The sequence below is a fragment of the Hypanus sabinus genome, chromosome 23 (genome assembly GCF_030144855.1).
Source record: "Hypanus sabinus isolate sHypSab1 chromosome 23, sHypSab1.hap1, whole genome shotgun sequence".
NCBI lineage: Eukaryota > Metazoa > Chordata > Chondrichthyes > Myliobatiformes > Dasyatidae > Hypanus > Hypanus sabinus.
In genome coordinates this window covers 58,881,469-58,899,486 of record NC_082728.1, presented here as the reverse complement: position 1 = coordinate 58,899,486, position 18,018 = coordinate 58,881,469, and the positions used below count along the sequence as shown (strand labels likewise).

General features: G+C 47.9%; 1 protein-coding gene across 6 annotated transcripts in view; it reads right to left on the bottom strand.

The window, feature by feature from the left end:
• itgb4 (integrin, beta 4) overlaps positions 1 to 18,018 on the bottom strand; it is a 161,602-nt gene that overhangs the window by 116,274 nt on the left and 27,310 nt on the right. For all 6 annotated transcript variants that reach the window (XM_059948938.1, XM_059948935.1, XM_059948936.1 and 3 more), the window contains exons 4-7: positions 16,931 to 17,023; positions 16,460 to 16,664; positions 14,473 to 14,569; positions 9,067 to 9,238 (exon numbers count right to left, since the gene is read on the bottom strand). In XM_059948938.1, the coding sequence (XP_059804921.1) occupies positions 9,067 to 9,238; positions 14,473 to 14,569; positions 16,460 to 16,664; positions 16,931 to 17,023 (567 nt within the window). The remainder of the gene's footprint in view (positions 1 to 9,066; positions 9,239 to 14,472; positions 14,570 to 16,459; positions 16,665 to 16,930; positions 17,024 to 18,018) is intronic.

The window sequence follows — 18,018 nt, the reverse complement described above, 5'->3', positions numbered from 1 at the left end:
CATACCAGTCTGTGATGCATCACTCTCCATCACACATCTATAGAAATCTCTCAAGGTTTCAGATGATGTGCCAAGTCCTAAGGGAGTAGATGCTGGAGAAAGTAGCAAACAAAAACTGCTGAGTGAGCTTAGCAGATCAGACAGCAGCTGTGGAAGGAAATAGACCTGTGCCCAACAGCACTGTAACCCAGGGATACACAGGGACAAACTTGCTCTTACCAAAACTGTAATCCAGTGTTATACAGTGACAATCCTGTCCCTAACAGTACTGAACTCCAAGGCTATACAATGACAAACTGCACTGTACTCCAGTGTTACACAGTGACAGTCCTGTCCATACCAGCACTGTATCCCAGTGTTACACAGTGACAGTCCTGTCCGTACCAGCACTGTACTCCAGTGTTACACAGTGACAGTCCTGTCCGTACCAGCACTGTATCCCAGTGTTACACAGTGACAGTCCTGTCCATACCAGCACTGTATCCCAGTGTTACACAGTGACAGTCATGTCCATACCAGCACTGTATCCCAGAGTTACACAGTGACAGTCCTGTCCATACCAGCACTGTATCCCAGAGTTACACAGTGACAGTCCTGTCCATACCAGCACTGTATCCCAGTGTTACACAGTGACAGTCCTGTCCATACCAGCACTGTATCCCAGTGTTACACAGTGACAGTCCTGTCCATACCAGCACTGTATCCCAGTGTTACACAGTGACAGTCATGTCCATACCAGCACTGTATCCCAGAGTTACACAGTGACAGTCCTGTCCATACCAGCACTGTATCCCAGTGTTACACAGTGACAGTCCTGTCCATACCAGCACTGTACTGCAGTGTTAGTGACAGTCCTGTCCATACCAGCACTGTATCCCAGTGTTACACAGTGACAGCCCTGTCCATACCAGCACTGTACTCCAGTGATACACAGTGACAGTCCTGTCCATACCAGCACTGTACTGCAGTGTTAGTGACAGTCCTGTCCATACCAGCACTGTATCCCAGTGTTACACAGTGACAGTCCTGTCCATACCAGCACTGTATCCCAGTGTTACACAGTGACAGTCCTGTCCATACCAGCACTGTATCCCAGTGTTACACAGTGACAGTCCTGTCCATACCAGCACTGTATCCCAGTGTTACACAGTGACAGTCCTGTCCGTACCAGCACTGTATCCCAGTGTTACACAGTGACAGTCCTGTCCATACCAGCACTGTATCCCAGTGTTACACAGTGACAGTCCTGTCCATACCAGCACTGTATCCCAGTGTTACACAGTGACAGTCCTGTCCATACCAGCACTGTATCCCAGTGTTACACAGTGACAGTCCTGTCCATACCAGCACTGTATCCCAGTGTTACACAGTGACAGTCCTGTCCATACCAGCACTGTATCCCAGTGTTACACAGTGACAGTCCTGTCCATACCAGCACTGTATCCCAGTGTTACACAGTGACAGTCCTGTCCATACCAGCACTGTATCCCAGTGTTACACAGTGACAGTCCTGTCCATACCAGCACTGTATCCCAGTGTTACACAGTGACAGTCCTGTCCATACCAGCACTGTATCCCAGTGTTACACAGTGACAGTCCTGTCCATACCAGCACTGTATCCCAGTGTTACACAGTGACAGTCCTGTCCATACCAGCACTGTATCCCAGTGTTACACAGTGACAGTCCTGTCCATACCAGCACTGTATCCCAGTGTTACACAGTGACAGTCCTGTCCATACCAGCACTGTATCCCAGAGTTACACAGTGACAGTCCTGTCCGTACCAGCACTGTATCCCAGTGTTACACAGTGACAGTCCTGTCCATACCAGCACTGTATCCCAGAGTTACACAGTGACAGTCCTGTCCGTACCAGCACTGTATCCCAGTGTTACACAGTGACAGTCCTGTCCGTACCAGCACTGTATCCCAGTGTTACACAGTGACAGTCCTGTCCATACCAGCACTGTATCCCAGAGTTACACAGTGACAGTCCTGTCCATACCAGCACTGTATCCCAGTGTTACACAGTGACAGTCCTGTCCATACCAGCACTGTATCCCAGTGTTACACAGTGACAGTCCTGTCCATACCAGCACTGTATCCCAGTGTTACACAGTGACAGTCCTGTCCATACCAGCACTGTATCCCAGTGTTACACAGTGACAGTCATGTCCATACCAGCACTGTATCCCAGTGTTACACAGTGACAGTCCTGTCCATACCAGCACTGTACTGCAGTGTTACACAGTGACAGTCCTGTCCATACCAGCACTGTATCCCAGTGTTACACAGTGACAGTCCTGTCCATACCAGCACTGTACCCCAGAGTTACACAGTGACAGTCCTGTCCATACCAGCACTGTATCCCAGTGTTACACAGTGACAGTCCTGTCCATACCAGCACTGTATCCCAGTGTTACACAGTGACAGTCCTGTCCATACCAGCACTGTACTCCAGTGTTACACAGTGACAGTCCTGTCCATACCAGCACTGTATCCCAGTGTTACACAGTGACAGTCCTGTCCATACCAGCACTGTATCCCAGTGTTACACAGTGACAGTCCTGTCCATACCAGCACTGTATCCCAGTGTTACACAGTGACAGTCCTGTCCATACCAGCACTGTATCCCAGTGTTACACAGTGACAGTCCTGTCCATACCAGCACTGTATCCCAGTGTTACACAGTGACAGTCCTGTCCATACCAGCACTGTATCCCAGTGTTAGTGACAGTCCTGTCCATACCAGCACTGTATCCCAGTGTTACACAGTGACAGTCCTGTCCATACCAGCACTGTATCCCAGTGTTAGTGACAGTCCTGTCCATACCAGCACTGTACTGCAGTGTTAGTGACAGTCCTGTCCATACCAGCACTGTATCCCAGTGTTACACAGTGACAGTCCTGTCCATACCAGCACTGTATCCCAGTGTTACACAGTGACAGTCCTGTCCATACCAGCACTGTATCCCAGTGTTACACAGTGACAGTCCTGTCCATACCAGCACTGTATCCCAGTGTTACACAGTGACAGTCCTGTCCATACCAGCACTGTATCCCAGTGTTACACAGTGACAGTCCTGTCCGTACCAGCACTGTATCCCAGTGTTACACAGTGACAGTCCTGTCCATACCAGCACTGTATCCCAGTGTTACACAGTGACAGTCCTGTCCATACCAGCACTGTATCCCAGAGTTACACAGTGACAGTCCTGTCCATACCAGTACTGTATCCCAGTGTTACACAGTGACAGTCCTGTCCATACCAGCACTGTATCCCAGTGTTACACAGTGACAGTCCTGTCCATACCAGCACTGTATCCCAGTGTTACACAGTGACAGTCCTGTCCATACCAGCACTGTACTGCAGTGTTAGTGACAGTCCTGTCCATACCAGCACTGTATCCCAGTGTTACACAGTGACAGTCCTGTCCATACCAGCACTGTATCCCAGTGTTACACAGTGACAGTCCTGTCCATACCAGCACTGTATCCCAGTGTTACACAGTGACAGTCCTGTCCATACCAGCACTGTATCCCAGTGTTACACAGTGACAGTCCTGTCCATACCAGCACTGTATCCCAGTGTTACACAGTGACAGTCCTGTCCATACCAGCACTGTATCCCAGTGTTACACAGTGACAGTCCTGTCCGTACCAGCACTGTATCCCAGTGTTACACAGTGACAGTCCTGTCCATACCAGCACTGTATCCCAGTGTTACACAGTGACAGTCCTGTCCATACCAGCACTGTATCCCAGTGTTACACAGTGACAGTCCTGTCCATACCAGCACTGTATCCCAGTGTTACACAGTGACAGTCCTGTCCATACCAGCACTGTATCCCAGTGTTACACAGTGACAGTCCTGTCCATACCAGCACTGTATCCCAGTGTTACACAGTGACAGTCCTGTCCATACCAGCACTGTATCCCAGTGTTACACAGTGACAGTCCTGTCCATACCAGTACTGTATCCCAGTGTTACACAGTGACAGACTAGGCCCCACCAGTGATGTATTCCAGTGACAGGCCTGTCCACATCAGCACTGTATCCGAGTGTTATAGAGTGACAGACTAGGCACCATTAGTATTGTATTCCAGTGTTAAATAGTGATAGACCTATCCCCACCATTACTTTATCCTGGTGTTATACCTGTCCCTAGCAGTACTGAATCCCAGAGTTCTACAGTGACGGACCGCATTCAGCAGTACTGCACTCCAGTGTTATATAGTGAAGGACCTGTCCCCACCAGTACTACACCCGTGTTACAGAGTGACAGACTGCAGGGTCTCTACCCGAAATGCCGACTGTCGATTACCCTCCACGGATGCTGAGGTCCCCCAATTGTTTGTTTTTGTTTGCTTTGGAACAGGAACGCCTTGTTTCATTCAGAGAGTCTGGAAGGAGATTTAGCTTCAGAGTTTAAAAGGAAGTTGATACTTATCCAAACAATGAATGTGTGGGATCGTCGGGAAAGTGTGAGGGAATGGGGCAGGCTTACTCTCTACAGTGAAATCAAAATGGCCTTGATGGCACAGTGGCCTCAGTCCACGTTGTTACACTGTAGGAAGCATTTTCCAAGAACCCACGCTGCAAACTTTAAGTGGGAAGCTGGTGATCGGTGAAGCTACCAAGTACCTTGCACAATGCAGAGACAATAGTACATAGCAAGCAGAGACAGATCCACTCTCGGCACAGGAGCACAGAGCCCTTGTGCCTCTCCGCTTCCAGCTTAGCTCCCACTTGTTGTGCCTCATAACCACAGACTCAGAAAGGTGAATCTCTCAGAGCCGAGGGCATTCTCCAACTCTGGTGTCAACTGACAAATGTTAAGTCCCACCTGGAGGTGAGAATGGGAACTGGCAATCAGCCCGTGGAAAGTGAACTTTCACAGTAGGGAAACAACCAGGAGATAGTTTAGCAGCTTCAACGCCCCCCGATACAATGGATCCAGAAACAAATTTCAGCTGCATCTTCTAGGTCTGCTTCTGTCACCCGGACATAGGGCGAACTGCACAGGTCCATCTTCAGTGACGTGCAGCTAGCCAAGCTGCTGTCTCACAGTGTCAGGGTACCTGGTTCAATCCCAGCCTCCATATGGGGTTTCCCTGCTCTTTCTCCGACTGTGTGGTCTTCTCCAGCGAGAAGATCCCAGAAACATTAGAAGATTATTTGGCCAATGTTAACTGTTCCTGGAGTGTGTGAGTGGAAGAATCTGCAAGAAGCTGATGAAAACATGGGAAAGACAGAAGGTGACAGACACCAGATTACTGGGCCATGCTGTACTCCAGCAATACACCCAAGCCCCAGCACACTGTGACACCGGTTCAGATCTGATGCATGGTGGCTAAATATGGCCTGTGGGAGACATTCATTCATGAAGTAACTGAGCTACAGGCATTATGTTACGATACAGGCATCTCACTGTATAACACTGGAAGGCAAACCGGCTCATACAAATCTACTGCTATGCAGTGCTGTTGTGAAGTACTTACAGGCCTGTCACTGTATAACACTGGGGTTCAGTACTGGTTGGAACGGGTCTGTCACTGTATAACACTGGGGTTCAGTACTGGTTGGGACGGGTCTGTCACTGTATAACACTGGAGTTCAGTACTGGTTGGGACGGGTCTGTCACTGTATAACACTGGGGTTCAGTACTGGTTGGGACGGGTCTGTCACTGTATAACACTGGGGTTCAGTACTGGTTGGGACGGGTCTGTCAATGTATAACACTGGGGTTCAGTACTGGTTGGGACGGGTCTGTCACTGTATAACACTGGGGTTCAGTACTGGTTGGGACGGGTCTGTCAATGTATAACACTGGGGTTCAGTACTGGTTGGGACGGGCCTGTCACTGTATAACACTGGGGTTCAGTACTGGTTGGAACGGGTCTGTCACTGTATAACACTGGGGTTCAGTACTGGTTGGGACGGGTCTGTCACTGTATAACACTGGAGTTCAGTACTGGTTGGGACGGGTCTGTCACTGTATAACACTGGGGTTCAGTACTGGTTGGGACGGGTCTGTCACTGTATAACACTGGGGTTCAGTACTGGTTGGGACGGGTCTGTCAATGTATAACACTGGGGTTCAGTACTGGTTGGGACGGGTCTGTCACTGTATAACACTGGGGTTCAGTACTGGTTGGGACGGGTCTGTCACTGTATAACACTGGGGTTCAGTACTGGTTGGGACGGGTCTGTATAACACTGGGGTTCAGTACTGGTTGGGACGGGTCTGTATAACACTGGGGTTCAGTACTGGTTGGGACGGGTCTGTATAACACTGGAGTTCAGTACTGGTTGGGACAGGTCTGTCACTGTATAACACTGGGGTTCAGTACTGGTTGGGACGGGTCTGTATAACACTGGGGTTCAGCACTGGTTGGGACAGGTCTGTCACTGTATAACACTGGGGTTCAACACTGGTTGGGACAGGTCTGTCACTGTATAACACTGGGGTTCAGTACTGGTTGGGACGGGTCTGTCAATGTATAACACTGGGGTTCAGTACTGGTTGGGACGGGTCTGTCACTGTATAACACTGGGGTTCAGTACTGGTTGGGACGGGTCTGTCACTGTATAACACTGGGGTTCAGTACTGGTTGGGACGGGTCTGTATAACACTGGGGTTCAGTACTGGTTGGGACGGGTCTGTATAACACTGGGGTTCAGTACTGGTTGGGACGGGTCTGTATAATACTGGGGTTCAGTACTGGTTGGGACGGGTTTGTATAACACTGGGGTTCAGTACTGGTTGGGACAGGTCTGTCACTGTATAACACTGGAGTTCAGTACTGGTTGGGACGGGTCTGTCACTGTATAACATTGGGATTCAGTACTGGTTGGGACGGGTCTGTCCATGTATAACACTGGGGTTCAGTACTGGTTGGGACGGTCTGTATAACACTGGGGTTCAGTACTGGTTGGGACGTGTCTGTCACTGTATAACACTGGAGTTCAGTACTGATTGGGACGGGTCTGTCACTGTATAACACTGGGGTTCAGCACTGGTTGGGACAGGTCTGTCACTGTATAACACTGGGGTTCAGTACTGGTTGGGACGGGTCTGTATAACACTGGGGTTCAGCACTGGTTGGGACAGGTCTGTCACTGTATAACACTGGGGTTCAGTACTGGTTGGGACGGGTCTGTCAATGTATAACACTGGGGTTCAGTACTGGTTGGGACGGGTCTGTCACTGTATAACACTGGGGTTCAGTACTGGTTGGGACGGGTCTGTCACTGTATAACACTGGGGTTCAGTACTGGTTGGGACGGGTCTGTATAACACTGGGGTTCAGTACTGGTTGGGACGGGTCTGTATAACACTGGGGTTCAGTACTGGTTGGGACGGGTCTGTATAATACTGGGGTTCAGTACTGGTTGGGACGGGTCTGTATAACACTGGGGTTCAGTACTGGTTGGGACGGTCTGTATAACACTGGGGTTCAGTACTGGTTGGGACGTGTCTGTCACTGTATAACACTGGAGTTCAGTACTGATTGGGACGGGTCTGTCACTGTATAACACTGGAGTTCAGTACTGGTTGGGACGGGTCTGTATAACACTGGGGTTCAGTACTGGTTGGGACGGGTCTGTATAACACTGGGGTTCAGTACTGGTTGGGACGGGTCTGTATAACACTGGGGTTCAGTACTGGTTGGGACAGGTCTGTCACTGTATAACACTGGAGTTCAGTACTGGTTGGACGGGTCTGTATAACACTGGGATTCAGTACTGGTTGGGACGGGTCCTGTCACTGTATAACATTGGGGTTCAGTACTGGTTGGGACGGGTCTGTCCATGTATAACACTGGGGTTCAGTACTGGTTGGGACGGGTCTGTCACTGTATAACACTGGAGTTCAGTACTGGTTGGGACGGGTCTGTATAACACTGGGGTTCAGTACTGGTTGGGACGGGTCTGTCACTGTATAACACTGGAGTTCAGTACTGGTTGGGACGGGTCTGTCACTGTATAACACTGGGGTTCAGTACTGGTTGGGACAGGTCTGTCACTGTATAACACTGGGGTTCAGTACTGGTTGGGACGGGTCTGTATAACACTGGGGTTCAGTACTGGTTGGAACGGGTCTGTCACTGTATAACACTGGAGTTCAGTACTGGTTGGGACAGGTCTGTATAACACTGGGGTTCAGTACTGGTTGGGACGGGTCTGTCACTGTATAACACTGGAGTTCAGTACTGGTTGGGACGGGTCTGTCACTGTATAACACTGGGGTTCAGTACTGGTTGGGACAGGTCTGTCACTGTATAACATTGGGGTTCAGTACTGGTTGGGACGGGTCTGTATAACACTGGGGTTCAGTACTGGTTGGAACAGGTCTGTCACTGTATAACACTGGGGTTCAGTACTGGTTGGGACGGGTCTGTATAACACTGGGGTTCAGTACTGGTTGGAACGGGTCTGTCACTGTATAACACTGGAGTTCAGTACTGGTTGGGACAGGTCTGTCACTGTATAACACTGGGGTTCAGTACTGGTTAGGACGGGTCTGTATAACACTGGGGTTCAGTACTGGTTGGAACGGGTCTGTCACTGTATAACACTGGAGTTCAGTACTGGTTGGGATGGGTCTGTCACTGTATAACATTGGGGTTCAGTGTACACACACACACACACACACAGAGCCCCCCACCCACCTCCTCAAACACCATGTCATGCCAGACCAGAATGCGATATTCCAGAACAGGGTGAATCAGAGAGCTGTGCTGTGAGAATATTAATCTGCCTTTTATGCTCCAGTTCTCTTAAGATTACTATCAATGTGCCATTGCACATTTCAGTTGGTGTAAAAGTGGTGGAGAGTTGGTGTGATCTGTGTTGCAGATTCCCACTCATTGCTCACTGTGCTGGAAGTGGCCCAATCTCAGACCACTGTAAGAACCTGCAAATGTCCAGCTGAGTCAACCCTGCCCTCCTGGAGTGGAGATACTGAAAACATTTCACAGGGTATTACGCTTAATATATTTCCCATCTCTTTTTATCCTGGCCAAAGCACAGAAAGGATCGAGATCTCAGCATCTGGCTCACCTCACAGACTGCAACCTGAAGAATTGCATCAAATCCACCTTCGGGTGCATCTACGTTGCCCGAGATTCTCTCCTTCTCCAGCTGCTGGGTGAAATAGCTGGCATTGTCCGTCAGGCTAATGACATTCTTGAAGGAGAATGGTGCATCACTGTTGGGCCAAGGTTGTCTAAGCCTAGAAAAGGAGAAAAACCAGGAGTGGTGATCCTTAGTTTAATTCCGCATCTTGCATGGTGGGCACAAGCATCAGGGGCCAAGGGGTTTGTTTCTGTGCGGTGCCGTTCCACCCTCAACATTCTGTGCTCTAAAGCTTGCTCTGGGACACTCCACGTTCAGATAAAAGCAGACAGACTCATTTCTGAAATCAAGGCAATTATGCTGGTATGAAGGTAGAATTCCCTGAAGCTGATAGGAAAATAGATTAAAGTTAAAAAGGCAGATCAGAAAGTATGTTCAGGAGATATTTCATGATTCTTGTCAAAGCTAAGTACCAGTGAGGGAGAGAGGCTCTATGAGAATGTCAACAGCGTCTCATCAAAGTGGTTGAGAATGGTCATAATGAAAGAGCAGGCATGTTGATTGGCTAATCTGCAGATGCTGGAGATTCAAACAACGCACACAAAATGTGGTGGAACACAGCAGGCCAGGCTGCATCCATAAGGAGAAGTGCTGTTGACGTTTCGGGCTGAGACCCTTCGTCAGGACTAACTGAAGAGACAGATACTAAGAGATTTGATAGTAGTGGGGGGAGGGGGAAAAGCAAAATGATAGGAGAAGACCGGAGGGGGTGGAATGAAGCTAAGAGCTGGAAAGGTGATTGGCAAAAGTGATACAGAGCTGGAGAAGGGAAAGGATCATGGGACGGGAGGCCTCAGGAGAAAGAAAAGGGAAGGGGGGGAGCACCAGAGGGAGATGGAGAACAGACAGAGTGATGGACAGAGAGAGAGAGGAAAAAAACAAACAACTAAATATATCAGGGATGGGGCAAGAAGGAGAGGAGGGGCATTAACGGAAGTTAGAGAAGTCAATGTTCACTGGAGGCTACCCAGCCGGTATATAAGGTGTTGTTCCTCCAACCTGAGTGTGGCTTCATCTTGACAGTAGAGGAGGCCATGGAATATCAGAATGGGAATGGGACGTGGAATTAAAATGTGTGGCCACTGGGAGATCCTGCTTTCTCTGGCGGACCGAGTGTAGGTATTCAGTGAAACGGTCTCCCAGTCTGCGTCGGGTCTCACCAATACATAAAAGGCCACACCGGGAGCACCGGATGCAGTATACCACACCAGCCGACTCACAGATGAAGTGTCGCCTCACCTGGAAGGACTGTCTGGGGCCCTGAATGGTGGTGAGGGAGGAAGTGTAAGGGTAGGTGTAGCACTTGTTCCGTTTACAAGGATAAGTGCCAGGAGGGAGATCGGTGAGAAGGGATGGAGGGGACGAGTGGACAAGGGAGTCGCGTAGGGAGCGATCCCTGTGGAAAGGAGAAGGGGGGGGGGGAGAGAGGGAAAGATGTGCTTGATAGTGGGATCCCGTTGGAGGTGGCGGAAGTTATGGAGAATTATATGTTGGACCTGGAGGCTGGTGGGGTGGTAGGTGAGGACAAAGGGAACCCTATCCCGAGTGGGGTGGTGGGCGGATGGGGTGAGGGCAGACGTGCGGGAAATGGGAGAGATGTGTTTGAAAGCAGAGTTGATGGTGGAAGAAGGGAAGCCCCTTTGTTTAAAAAAGGAAGACATCTCCTTCGTCCTGGAATGAAAAGCCTCATCCTGAGAGCAGATGTGGTAGAGACGGAGGAATTGTGTGCATTTTTGCAAGAGACAGGGTGGGAAGAGGAATAGTCCAGGTAGCTGTGAGAGTCTGTAGGCTTATAGTAGATATCAGTAGATATTGATTGGCTTGAGGACTGGAAAACTCACTACAAACCAGCAAAGGTGGAGCTCAAAAATATAAATATAAAAATATAAAGATGGGGATGATGAAGTTATCTAGCAGATAATGTAATGTGGTAAGATCTGCAGGTACCTGAACTGGAAGAGAGCAGCTGAAGCAAACATTGGAGATGAGTCTGGGCGATTAGCACTGGAAAATTAAGAAATGGCAGAGATTCTAAATAATTATTTCCACCATAGAAAACAGAAGGAACATCGTGACCATAATGAATAGTCAGGGGCTACACAAAGGGGTGAAATTAACACAATATCGATCACTAGGAAGCACAAGTCCCTGACTAACCAAGGCCGACTCATCCCCCGTAACTACTGAGGGATTGGAGGAAGTGGCTGCACAAAGAGCTCCCCCAGTTCTGGTGAAGCAGCACAAAACTGAAAAATCGTGAACATATTCCCAAGAGGAGGATCAGAACTACGGCCAGCGAGCTTTGCAGAATTTATTACAAGTAGGTAAGAGCTGGACATTTTAAAGAATCATAAGACAAGCAGGCAGATTTCATGAATAGGGAATTGCATTTGACATTTTCTTGAGTACGATGAGGGTGTGACAAGTGTTGTGGATACGGTGTGCCTTGATTTCCAGACAGCATTCAATAAGATAAAAAGCTACTGCAAGGATACCAACCTGTGAGGTTGGGATAATATATTGACATGAACGATGAGGAGACAGGGAACTTACTAACAGAGTGGAAGGAAAGAGAGCTCATTTTCAGTAACCACTGGCGTGTCCCAGGGACCAGTGCTGTGCTTCAAACCCTTATAAACCACATGGATGACTGAGGCTGTAGCAGGAAAATTTGCTGCTGTTGCTGGCACAAAGAAGAGGCAGGATAGGATCACATTGTGTTGTGGCCATCTCACTGAAAAATACAGATGTGGCTTCACAAAGCATGTGTAGAGAGACAGGAAGGGCAATGAGAGGCAGAGAATGAAGTGATAGAGGAATTCAGATAAGAGAAAGGTGAAACAACCACAGAGAGCGAGTTAGAGATGGGGACACTTACATAAAGAGTGTGGGAGGTGGATACAGAAGAGAAAGTGGGGTGCGTACCGCAGATAAAAGGAGAAGGAGAAGGAGCGGCAGAGGCGAACAGATAAAGAGGCACGGGGAGGGGGAAGGGAGAGAGGAACAAGGTCATTCCATGATGAACATCGAAACAGATTTATTCAAGTAGCTGCAAGAATGCAAGGTGATTTGGAAATGCCAGCCATTTTATTCATTGTGCCTGTGACTCACGATCTTTGTTGGCTGTGAGTAAAACAAAGCTGTCATTGATCGAAAGTTACCCAGTCTGCCTCTCTATTGTAATTGAGAGACACCAATAAACCAGCTCTTGGCTCAGACTGAGCAAGAATGTTCTGACAGAGTAATAAAGTTTTCGTGCCACACCCTGTCGATGTTTATTAACACAGTTTGTCTTTGGTTATTGCATTAACCATGGAGTTCCAGAACAGTAACTACAATCTCATTTGTTTCTGTCACATCTTAGCAGAAAATTCATAAAATTCCTTCCTCCTTATTTACCCATTTCTCTACCAGCCCGATGCCATTCTCCTGCCTTTCCCCTCGTTAGTACTCACCTTCCTGCATTCGCTACCCATGCAGGATACCCTAAAGGTTAACCACCAGGTTGGATCGGCAGTAAGGAAAGCCTTACGTTGGCATTAATTTCAAGAGGAATAGTGTATAAGAGTAAGGAGGTGTTGAGGCTCTATGGGGCACTGGTGAGACCCCATTTGGGATACTGTGTGCAGTTTTGGGCCCCCAATCTTAGAAAGGATGTGCTGATGTTGGAGAGAGTTCAGAGAAGATTTACGAGGATGATTCCTGGAATGCAGGGACTAACATGAGGAGTGTTTGTCGGCTCTTGGATTGTATTCATTAGAGTATAGAAGAATGAGAGGGGATTTCACAGAAACATTTCGAATGTTGCAAGGGTTGGACAGAGTAGATGTGGAAAGGCTGTTTCCCTTGGTGGGTGAGTCCAGGACAAGAGGTCACAGTCTTAGAATTAGAGGGTACCCATTTAAAACAGAGATGAGGAGAAATTTTTTTAGCCAGAGGGTCGTGGATTTATGGAATTTGTTGCCACATACAGCTGTGGAGGCCCAATCATTGAGGGTTTTTAAGGAGGAGATTGACAGGTATCTGATTAGTCAGGGTATCAAGGGATATGGGAAAAAAGCCGGAAATTGGAACTAGACGGGAGAATAGTTTAGCTCATGGTGGAGTGGCAGAGCAGACTCGATGGGCTGAATGGCCTACTTCTGCTCCTTTGTCTTGTGATCTTGTGTTCACAGGCAGCAACCTCCCAATCCCACAGGGATAACCTGCCACTCATTTCTAACTGATCATCGGAGCAGATTTAAACCCAGCCCTCATCTACAATACTTGTTCAGTCAAATGAAGCAGTTGCTCCTAGCCTTCAGTTGTCTTGCTGCGTTAAGTCTCTGCTCTCTCTTGTGGCTTGTTACTTTGCAGTTTATTAGTAACATATCGTCTACTGCCAAGTTGTCTCTGCTGCACTGCTTTTGGATCAAGCCTCCTCTACTATACATTTCCTGACAACCCACAGTCTCTACTACTCTCTCACTGCTCAATCTGCCCCACTCACCCCTCCCCTTCTCCAGTTTCAGTTACAATTCCAACATTCAGACTACACACTCCAGCCACAGCCTCTCTCTGTCACTCCGTTTAAAAACAATGCATTTATGAAGCATCATTCATGCACTTGGGGGCGTTTCAGAAGAGCGCCCCTTGAATAATGCTGAAAAGGTGAAAGGACAGAGTACTGGGCAGTTAGGAACATCGACTGGTCCAGGGAATGCTGCAATATGATGGGGCTTTGATACAGCAAGACAACAGAATCTCTGGCCCAACCTGCCCATGCCAAGTCTCCCTGAGCTGGCCCCATTGCCTGTGTTTGATCTCATTCCCTCTCTGGGAAGTCACAAGCAGAGTCCCGGATAACAGGGAGTGTGGGGTTGCCTGCTGAACCGCTGCCAAGTATTGGGCGGGATCCGGAATCAGCTACAGTGGATTGGCGGAGCAGACTCAATGGGCCAAATGGCCTAATTCTGCTCCTATGTCATATGGTTTCTGCGTATCTTACCCTACACGTGGGAATTCCCTATCGCAGTTTCTCTCCTCCAGAAATGTCCTTGCAGCCCACCATTCCATAACCACTGAATCGCACAGCAGATTCTCTGAGAGTTGGTGCCACTGGCCCATCCTTTCCCCAGATTAGTGGACGTGGTGCTGACTCTGCTCGTCTCAAGAGGAAGTTAATTGGATGGTCGCCCCTGGCTGTAATGTGTTCAACTCCGCAGAAGGGAATTAAGCAATTTTGTTTGCTGAAAGCCACACGAGAAACTCACTGAAGACACACAAAGTACATGCAGTCACGCACAGTCACAATGTTCTAAGGACGTGCTGTAACTGAAATCTCAGTCTTACCTCGATGGCCTCATATCTGTCTGTGGAACAGTCACTTTGTCTACAAATTTCCCAAAGCCGATGGTGTAGTCATTTGACATGTTCTTCACCACATCAGCTGTCAGATACAAACAGATCACTAATGTTAGTATTGAAGTAAAGAAAGATGTGTGTGTACATACACTGCCCTTTCCATAATGCTGGGAGCCCCAATAATGTCAAACCTGTTGATTTAGTGCTTTTAATCTTCTGAGTTAGTGATGGAGAGGAGGTCACTAAACAAACTATTATCCATTATGGACAATCTGGCACATCCTCTCCATGACCGACTGAATAAGTAGTGAAACACCCATTCAGTGAAACACTCATTCAGCTCTGAATCATTACAGAAATCTTTCCTTCCAAATGCAATAAGCATATATAACAGTTTGTCTCTGTGCGACAGGAGAACACACTTCGCAGTACAATAACACACACAAAATGCTGGTGGAACGCAGCAGGCCAGGCAGCTTCTCCCTATAGATGCTGCCTGGCCTGCTGTGTTCCACCAGCATTTTGTGTGAGTTGTTTGAATTTCCAGCATCTGCAGATTTCCTCGTGTTTGCTCTTTAAATTCACAGTACGATAGTCGGTTTTATTATTTCATATGTTATTGCACATTGATACATTATTATTGTGTATATCATTATTCTGTACTTTATTACCAGCTTAGTCTGCACACCACTAGGTGTTTTTAAATGTTGCTGCTGTAACAAAAGAATTTCCCATTAGGGATCAATAAAGTAATTACTATTATTGTTACTATGATACACGTCAATCATTTCTTCAATCAGCAATGAGAGAATGGCCTGATCACAGTGATGGAATAAACCATATTCACCACATGGCTAAAATCACCTGACAGAAGGGGTCGTGGCCTAACAGTTCAGCCAAATGTTAATACCTACGATGAGATAGCCACCCCTCGGGGCTGTGCTGGAACCACAGATAGGTCACAGTTCTGGAATGGCACTTAATTACAAACTCCTGGTCGAAGGGACACTGAGCTGGGAAGCTGTGGTCCACTTGTGGGCTGTGTGAAGACCCTGCTGATTACACTAGTCCATTCTGCAGGAGGTAACCATGGCCCACCAAAAAGTGAACCTAACTGAGCCCAGAAGCTCAAAACTCTGTACCTTCGGGGTGAGACGAGGGGCTGGGCTCACACAGAAGTGAATAAAGCCATAGATAAGGTGAATGTCCGCACTCATTCCCTCAGGACTGGGGATCAAGGACTAAAGGGCGCAGATTTAAGGTGAAAGGAGACAGATATATTAGGAAACTGAGGGGCAAAATTTTCACCCAAAGGGTGGCCCGTATGATCTCAGAAATGAAAAGTTTAACAAATAAGGAATGTTTGATGTCTCTGGGCCTGTACGATGGTCTTCAGAATGATGAGAGGGGATCTAAGACCTGGATACAATGGACATGGGAAGGATGCTTCCATTAGTTGGAGAGTCTCAGATCTGAAGGCAGAACATCAGAATAATGAAACATGGTATAAAATGGAAATGAGAAGGAATTTCCTCAGCCAGAGGGCAGTGTATCTGTGGAGTTTGCTGCCACAAAGGATTATGGAAGCCAATCCATTTGGTGTATTTAAAGGAGAGATTGATAGGTTTTTGATTGGCAAGGGGTTAAGGATATTGGGGAGAAGGCAGGAGAATGGACTTGGAATTAAATCAGCTATGATTGAAGAACTTGACAGGCCTCATGGCCTAATTCTTCTCCTACATCTTATGGGCTTGTGGAACATGGAATGAGTTGCCAGAATAGGAGATTATGGCAGGTATGTTAATGACATTTACAGTAAAATGCACTTTGACAGATACCTGGATAGGAAAGCTTCAGGAGGGATAGGGGCCAACCAGGGGCAAATAGGACTAGCTTCGAGGGCATCTTGGCGGATTCAAACAGGTTGAGATGAAAAGGTATTTTTAGATGCTATGACTGTACATTTGACACTCACCCAACTGGAGACCCAGTTTCTTCAAATTGTCCAAATCATCCTCCATGGAGTTGGAGAAGTCCATGAGGAAATAGAGGTCAACTGGAGCTTCCTGTGGCTGGAACACTTCAAAGTCCAAGGTCCTTTCCTCTCCTGCCCTTAGGGTCATGGACACTCGCTGTGGTGAGATCTGGGTGCGTTTTTGGCTTGTATCAATCTTAATGGCCTGTACAAGAAGAGAGTAGCATTTCCACCCTGCCTTCCAAAATACTTCAGGGAAGTGATACACATTGAGCCGCACTCACTATTATAAATGGAGAATCGTTCGGGGGGGAGCACGTGGGGGAGAGGGGAAGGGAAGGGAAAAAGGGGGTATATGGAGATGGGGATTGAGGAGGAGAGAGAAATGGAAAGAGGAGAGATGGAGCGAAAGCGTTTGCATTTACTTTCTTTGCTTAGGGACCACAGGTTATGCTTTGTGAAAAAACATACTTGCTGTATCTTCATGCTGGATTTCATAGTGACAATGTTAGTACAAATGGATTTCAGGCTGCTCTGCAGGTCACACCTCGGGAACTTGAAATCCTTTGGAACAAAAAAGACCAGTTACTGCAGCCTTCAGATCATACCTCCAGTGACCCCTTGTCCTCTGACCCTGCCACACAATGACGGTGACTTTGCCTCTTGCTCCCAGTCGTCGAAGTCACGTTTGTCGTCATGTGCACGAGTTCATGAACCCTAAATGCAATGCCAAGCATCACAGCCACAAATGACTCTCACAAGGAAAGCATACATTATAGAAGAACTGAGGGTCGCGGGGAGAGGGAGAATATTAGCCAAGTACCTTCTGGATGGTGGAGCAGGTTTGAAGGGCCAAACTGACCCTTCCAGCTTCAGTTCTTTTTCCATTGAATTGTGGAACGGGATGGAAGGTAAAGGTCACTGACTCAGCCGTTCGAATTACTCCCCACCACTAACTGCTCCTCTGCCTGATTCATCTAATCTCTCTCGCAGTCCGCTTCACACCAACAACCCCATCCCCAAAGCAATAGTGCTACACACACTTCAACAGTGCAGAGAACTGGGAGCTAATGATCTGGGCCAGGACAGTATCACATTGGCCTCAGTATCATGGAAACAGTTTGTGCTGGCAACACTCCGCAGGTCAGACAGCATTTGTGGAGAGAGAAGTTTGGGAGGAGGTTTCCGATCAAGTCCTTTCACCATCTGATTGAAAACACACTGACCTTATCTGACACCACATCTTCCATCTTGGCACGTTGCAACACTAAACTTGAACCATTTCCCATAGCCAGCCAGTCCTGTTTGTGTCAAAACTGTCCAGTTCCAAGGAACAGTAACTCAGCTTTTTTCTCTCACAGATGTTGACTGATTTTGTTTTGGGTATTTCCAGCCAATGCTATGCTCTGTATCTCAAGTTCCTCCATACTTTGTCTCCGTGTGCTCCAGTTCACCTATTAGCTAGACAGCACTGAAAGCATTTGTGTTACCTGCACAACTTCGCTCTACACCCTATCGTCATCTTTCTGTTTTCTCTCTCACTGCTCCTCTGCAATTTA